At 35.7% G+C, this 7,602-nt stretch overlaps 1 protein-coding gene across 1 annotated transcript; it reads left to right on the top strand.

Moving 5' to 3' along the window:
* Positions 1-6,553: 6,553 nt before the first annotated feature.
* On the top strand, positions 6,554-7,297 carry LOC145107076 (uncharacterized). Its single transcript, XM_079043950.1, has 2 exons — positions 6,554-6,895; positions 7,214-7,297. Exons 1-2 carry the CDS (start codon positions 6,554-6,556, stop codon positions 7,295-7,297), a joined length of 426 nt encoding a protein of 141 aa, XP_078900076.1.
* The last annotated feature ends 305 nt before the right edge of the window (positions 7,298-7,602 follow it).

Consider the following 7,602-nt stretch of genomic DNA (forward strand, 5'->3'; position numbering starts at 1 on the left):
AAATAGGGTTTGCTATCTGTCAGCTGTCACACCGTGACCATATCCTGCCATGCCGTGGCAACTTAAATGAAGTACGCGATCCATCTTTACTTTCCACATCGTGGTGGTGCTTCCACCATGTCATGGCAATCCCTAAAATGCCAAAAATGAAAACACAAAGTACCTCGGGATCCAGGCGTTACAAGGTGTTGGTGTAGATGATGGGGACCTACATTTCTGGGCAAGGTGGCCTTTCCTACCACAACTATTGCAAACCCAACAAGCACATGTATGAAGATAGTGACTCTGGTTGTACTTAGGGATATTCGCTATATAGGGTTTTGAGGTGGTAACCTCTGTCGTAGTCGTCGGAGTAACAACATAAGCCTTTATCGTTTCATATCTCTTCTTAGATGGTTGCCTTGCCCTTCACCTGGAATCTATCTCAAACTTTCTCGTGTTACTCGCAGTCTTTAGGAGACCATCCTTCTAAACCATAGTGCCATGATGTATTTCCTAATTTGTTAAGTTGTATGCCATCCCCTTAGAAGTGGTGACTAGTCCTTGTATAGGTTGAGGCAGCCCCTACATGTATCTCTTAATCTTTCGGTATTCTGGGATTACCATTCCAAGGTATAAGGTGGCAAGATCATTACACCAGTGGGTATAAGAAGCTACATCAGCTTTCTTCATTGTCAAATTCCATCGTTCTTGTTCTAGTTTGTATATTTCCTCATGTGGACAATATTCCTCAATCATGAGCTACTTAAGTTTTGTTCAGGAGATGGCATTAGTGTTGCTAATGCTTATAGTCTTCACGTGGCTATTCCACCATGACATAGATGTATCCGCCAAATTACAGGTGATGAATTTCACTTTGTGTTCCTCTGCGTATAAACTAATTTCAAATACAAACTCCATATTTTCTGTCCATCTAGTTAATCCACCACATGCTTATTTCCATAAAAGATTTTGGTTTACAATTAATGTAATCTTTATATGAACTAGCCCTTGGTGGACCTCGATTTTCACTCTGGGAATTGTCGCCTCTAGTTCCTCCACCCAATCATGTATTCCTAGTGACTTCAAAATTGGCCATCGTTTATGCGACGTGTTGGGCTACCAATGCTATTATCGCAGTTGGATCCATTGCTTCATAATCTAGGTTTGCCTAGTGCCCTGGGATGCTTCCGGTGTTTCATGTAGGCAACATGTTTCTATATTCGTATTAAGGTAGATGTTATTTATTAAGAACCTTTTCTAGTCATTTTATGGGAAACTATGGTTTGGTATTAGTTGCAAGACTTAGAATAATTTGTAAAAATCATCCATTTTATAATTGTCACAAGTAATTCAGATACGTTTGTTATATCACACACAATCATTTCACAATATAACACCTTTCATTCACGAAATACAAAATTTTGCATATATATACTTATGTTTTGATTGCAAGTACAAATTATTAGATCGTGATTTCTTTAATTATGCAAAAGAGGTGGTTTGGATAGGAAAAGTATGATATCTTACACCAAAAGAGACAACAAGTGTACTACTAACTTGCTTATGGACTTTTCTATAGTCCCCAACCCAAAAATACTGCTCCTAGCAATCCTTGCTGGAGCCGTTCACCAAAATCCAAAATAAACAACCCACAATGCTAACAACTGCACCACCTGATGATATAGAAGATCAATTACCATGTCTGAGGTGTATGCTCTTGCCTCAGATACCGCCATTCTCTCTTTCAATATCTTTATACCAATCTCCATCTCCTCCGTTAGAATCTACTACACCAGGAGCTGTGACTGAACCGCCTTTATTTAGTTATAAGTTTTTAAGATCCTTAGCTTATAGAAGTCTCCACCCTGCTCTAACTCTCGGACTCTACCCGTCAGTAGTCTCACCTCGCCCCTCAGCATCCTAAGTTTCTCCTCCACATGGTATATCATGTGTGCATGTCGTGCTGTACGTGGAATAAGCATTGATAGCGCCTGATCAACTGGAGTCTCAAGAATGGGAGTAGGTTTTGGGGCTCGGGACGTCTCGCCCACCTCTTAGTGATATTCGATCATATCCTCCACGCATCACCCCCAAACATGAGGAGTCCATGGATAGGTGGGGCATGGCCTCATAGGAGCCATGGCTGATGATTGGTGGAAGGGGAATATATCGCTTCCTGGATAGAATGGGGGTATACTTCTTTTCTTCTATCTGGGACCCGTGATGGGAAGCCTAAAGCATCTGGGACAAGGTGATGGAAAAAATGATATGACATCCAATTGTGCATCGGGCTCTGGGTCGCCTCCATTTGTAGTATTACCCTCCTCCTTGCGATTTGTATGCTCAATAGGGTCATCAATGGATGATGAATATGGGTAAGGTGAGCTATTAGCTGGACTCCAATCATTCTACTCCTCATGGGACTCATCCTTCTCTAATATGGGTGTAGGTGGCAATGGCTGCGCTGGATCATAATCGCCATCTGGCTCTGGTGTATGAGGTACCACCTAGTCCTCCTATGGTAAGAGGAGTGTCATCCAGATACCCACGTTGGATATAATGCTCCTGCAAACCTGCATACGTCATTAAACAGATAAATGTTTATGAGAGGTAGCGTGGGAATCAATAAATACAAATAATATCCAATGATAAGTATGTAGTAAATAGTATCGTGTCTCCTACGATTCTCTACATGGGTATGTCGGATACATGGCTCTAGACCATCAATCCAGGCATTATTAATAGTGTAACTCAAGCTAAGTGTCGAATCCTCTAGTAGTATATCTCGATCTAGGTCTTCAATCCAAGAATATCAAGTAATCGAACTAAGTCACCAATCCAAGAATCCTCAAGTGTTTAGCTTGTCAACAATTGTATTTAAGTTTAGTCATGCATTGTTCGGACCATAAAAAAACTTAGTTTCACATTCTAGATCTAGTTGTGGTACAACTGATGTACTCTACTAACTCTAGATACCTTATTTGACCTAAAATCTTGAGTTTATTATTAAGTGGATTTTTTTTGTTATGATAAGTAAGTATATTTATAAGGGTTTATGTATATAACACTATATCTGAATATTGTTTCATTTAGTGTAATTTACTAATATTTTCTTTTGTACCTCAAGACTATCAATTAAGGATTACCCAGGTAGGAAAAGTCAAAGGGCAAGACCATTTTGGCGTATAGCCATTTTGAAATCCAACAACCCAAGCGACAATTTTCAGCCTTACACTTCTTCGGTAAGTAGTCTATCAGTAGCGAAATTAATAGTAATACTTTCATTTATTAGTCTTCAAGGGTTAAAACTCATTAGAGTGTATGCCCTAGGTTATAGTTGTAGTTCCTAATGAATTACTATCTCGCTATAACCAATAGATTTGATACCAATCTATCACAACCTCGGCCGGCTGCAAAATCGTCAGTTGTGCGACGTTGTGATGATGGTACACAATTATTGAATACATTGAACAATATATTGAATATATAACACAACTATTACTTTTGTTTATTAAATACACACACACACTCATATATATATATATATATATATATATATATATATATATATATATTAGGTTACATCATTATTTGTGGTACAAATACATGACCATAACTTAAAAAAATTAAACAATAAGAGAACGAATGAGACTTCCCATCACTTCCTTGATAACATCCTCCATCACCTTGCTACCTCCATAGTTCATTTTCTTGAGAATACATGTGGTTTGAAAACGTAAACATAATGTTGGTGAGTTCACAAGTTTTTTGTAGTTTTAAACTTAGAATAGTTTTAATCTTTTAAGTCATTGATGAAAATTCTATTCTTCCTGAATTTACTTTCTAGGATATATCATCCCTTTTGTACTTTTCTATAGTTTCTCTAAAACTTTCACCCTTTTTCTTTTTATTGATCCGTACCATTACAACTTCAAGGCGTTCCCCTTTAGGTAATTTATATTATTAAGGTTGACCGAACATTTGTTATACTGAATTCCTATAATCGAGCTTTCGACTAGATATGTTTCCCACACGCCGCTTCATGGGACATTTGTCATATAGTTTAGAAAGTTATGCGTGTTGTGATTCGACGATCAGGGTTGTAGCTAGCAACCGTAGGCGGGGGTGTCAGCCTCGTATAGATCTATACATATCTTTCTCGCTTACTTAAGATTCAACAATTATAGGTCGGGATTAGCTCAAAACTAATAGGCTAAAGGATGAATAGTGTTGTTCTCATTTAACAACTGTTTTGTTTAACCTTATAGTATGTTTATCGACCTTGTTATCTTTAGTTTTCCTTTGATGTGATTCTCTTACATAATTATATATATATATATATATATATATATATATATATATATATATATATATATATATATATATATATATATATATATATATATATATATATATATATATATATATATATATATATATATATAGACAAAACTGCAAAAGTGGTCCCTTTGGTATGCATTTTTTTAGGGTTTTAGTCCAAAACTCGAATTTTTTGGATTAGTGGTCCTTTTGGACTAGTTTGTATGTGAAAATGGTCCCTGTGAAAATTGAAATGACTAAATTGCCCTCTTGTTTATATATATATATATATATATATATATATATATATATATATATATATATATATATATATATATATATATATATATATATATATATATATATATATATATATATATATATATATATATATATATATATATATATATAACTATCATATTTTTTGATGTTCTTTTTGGATAGAGTAAATTACGTGAATGGTCCCCACGGTTTAGGGTGATTTGCGCGTTTGGTCCCTAACAAATTTTTTAACTCGGAAGATCCCTACTGTTTGTTTTTGTTATGCGTTTGGTCCTTGTCTTACCTAAAAAGACTATTTTGCCCTTGATTTTTTAATTTATTTAAATAAACATACCCCCATCCCCACCTCCATCACCTTATCTTTCCTACCCGACCAGTTTTCCATCTTTAAATAATATTCTTTTTAGGAAAAACAGGGACTAAGCGCGTAAAAAAACAAAAGTAGGGACCAAGTGTGTAACAAAAACAAATAGTAAGGACCTTCCGAGTTAAAAAAAATAAGTTAGGGACCAAGCACGCAAATTACCCTAATGTAATTTACTTTTTTGGATATTAGGGCTAGGTACTATGTTATCCTAGAGCATCTGCCAGTATAATGACTAGGTATAATATTATCATATAGTTTTGGGCAAAGTTTCTACCAGGTACAATATAATCCTATGGTTTTTGTAGCATAACGACTAGGCATAATATTATTCCTAAAATTCTGGCAAGTTAACTACCAGGCATAATATATTCTAACGTTTCATGCATTTTGTAAACTACTGATATATTAAAAATAATACTATTTTATAAAATAGATAATGTAGTATTATAAAATGTATCCCCCCGTAAGCTATTTAAAACTTTTAAAAATGGTGTCGTGAACTCACCATAGTAGCGTGAATTGCGAAAGTAGGGTAGCTTCGGGACTCGGGAGCTTGGAGGCCTCTTGCAAACTGAAGAACGTTGTGCATTTTGGTGTGTGCGCCTCGCAAAGTGAATCGTGGTTCCAACCGAGTGTTGCAACGTGTCACTCTCTCACTGGGATATGTCATCTGCAATCTTCTCGAATCTGGTGTCAGTGTGCACGTCGTGCATGGTGCGCGTTTGGCTTGCACACAAAAATGAATTTGAACCATTAACATCTTTTTGCGTACGAGCTCTGATGTGTACCCACTTTATATGCACGTGATGCTCTCAACCATCACTACAACTTTCCTTTAGGTTGTTTTTACAAATTTTAACTTTTATCTTTTGTCCTAATGGTGGTATCCATAAATGATTTTATAAAAGTTATAACTTCCCCATACGGGCTTTAATTTTGACACTTTTTGTCCATAAATTCTAATATTGATAAGTACTAAGACTCTCCTTTTTGTGACTTTTGCCAAAACTTAATTAATTTCTTCGTACTATTTTTACGTTGTAAAATTATTTACACGGTTGATCTTTATTTCTAGTAAAAACCATAAGTTCTCCAGACGAAGTCTGATTTTTTTGAAGTTTATTTTTTGGAATCACATCATCGTGTACTTCCCGAATATGTTAACCTGACCCTAAATGACACGACTTTTCACACACTTATTTTTGATCCTATTCATTGAATTATTCATCTATGTAAGGGCGTGTTTGAATATATTTATCAGTAAAATGAAGTATTACATTGGTGCCCTATTACATCTATTTGTTTATGCTAATTCCTAATGGTTGTCGGTGATGATTTTGTCTCAGTTGTCACAAAACTATAGAAGATATGTTGAGGGAAAGTGCAATTGATTTTAGCGGTAGATAGGAAGAACATTTTCCATTAGTAGTGTTCGCATATAATAACTGTTATCACTCGAGCATTTGAATGCCCTCATATGAGGCATTATGGTATAGAAAGTGTAGGACGCTTTTGTGTTGGCTTGAAGTGGGTGAGAAGAGGCTTACTCGTCCAGAGTTGGTGTGAATTACCAACAAGAAGATAAAGAATGTACAAGCTCACATGAAAGCGGCCCAAGATCACCAAAGAAGTTATGGAGACTTGAAGAGAAGGCCTTTTGAGAAAAATCTGGGTGATTTGGTTATGTTGAAAATATCACTGTGGAAAGGGGTGATTCGTTTTGGTAAGAAGGGTAAGTTAAGCTCGGGGTACATCGGTCTATTCAAAAATTTGAAGAAGATCAGGTCTCAAGCTTTTAAGTTGGAATTACTTCCAGAACTTAGTGGGATACGTGATCTGTTTAATGTACGTTATTTGAGGAAGTTTTTGGGAAAGGAAGAGGAAATCATCCCTTTGGATGAATTGAAAATGGAGGCTTGGAATTGGTTGGTTGAAGAACCGGAAGTGATTATTGGAGCCCAAACAAGGAAGTTGGGGAATAAATATATTGAGCTTGTTTTGGTTACGTGGAAACACAATTTAGGATCCAACCAAACTTAGGAAACAAAAGAAGAAATGAAGAAAATATACCCTCATTTAGAGATTCCGAGGATGAAATCTTCTTAAGGTAAGGAGATTGTAAGAACATAGAACTTTTGGTATAAGTATTTTAGATTGTATTTTATGACTAAGGGCATTTTGGTTATGGTAATATTTGAATTGTAGAATTCTATTAAATGCCTTTTTTGTGTATGATTAGATGTTTAATGTAATGGGTATTAGGATGAAATAATCCTTATAGCTCATTTAGATTCAAGACAATTAAAACAAGAACACAATGATGATTCACAGATGTTGAATGATTAACAGTCACGCCTCAGAAGAACTCTATAAAGAATTGCTACTGTGGAGGCGAGATTAGGGTTACAACGTAAAAATCAAAGTTTTTTTTATTATGATACATGTAAGCATCTTAAATACTCTAACCCTATTAAATATGGTGGACAAGCCCAACCGTTTACATAAAAGACTTAACTAAAGGCCCAATGACGCAACACTAAAGGCCCAATTGAGGCGAGAGTCCTTCAGTTTATGATCCTCTTTTGCACTTCAAAAACTTTAGGAATTACGTTCAACAGTGCTTTGCGAACCTGGATATACTAACATATCAT

The sequence above is a fragment of the Lactuca virosa genome, chromosome 4 (assembly GCF_052849685.1).
Source record: "Lactuca virosa cultivar CGN04683 chromosome 4, Lactuca_virosa_CGN04683_v6, whole genome shotgun sequence".
NCBI lineage: Eukaryota > Viridiplantae > Streptophyta > Magnoliopsida > Asterales > Asteraceae > Lactuca > Lactuca virosa.

Coding starts and splice junctions, on each gene's coding strand:
- LOC145107076 (XM_079043950.1), top strand. CDS start 6,554: ATGAAAGCGGCCCAAGATCACCAAAGAAGTTATGGAGACTTGAAGAGA. Junction 6,896..7,213: donor GGTTGGTTGAAGAACCGGAA/GTGATTATTGGA, acceptor AATGGGTATTAG/GATGAAATAATCCTTATAGC.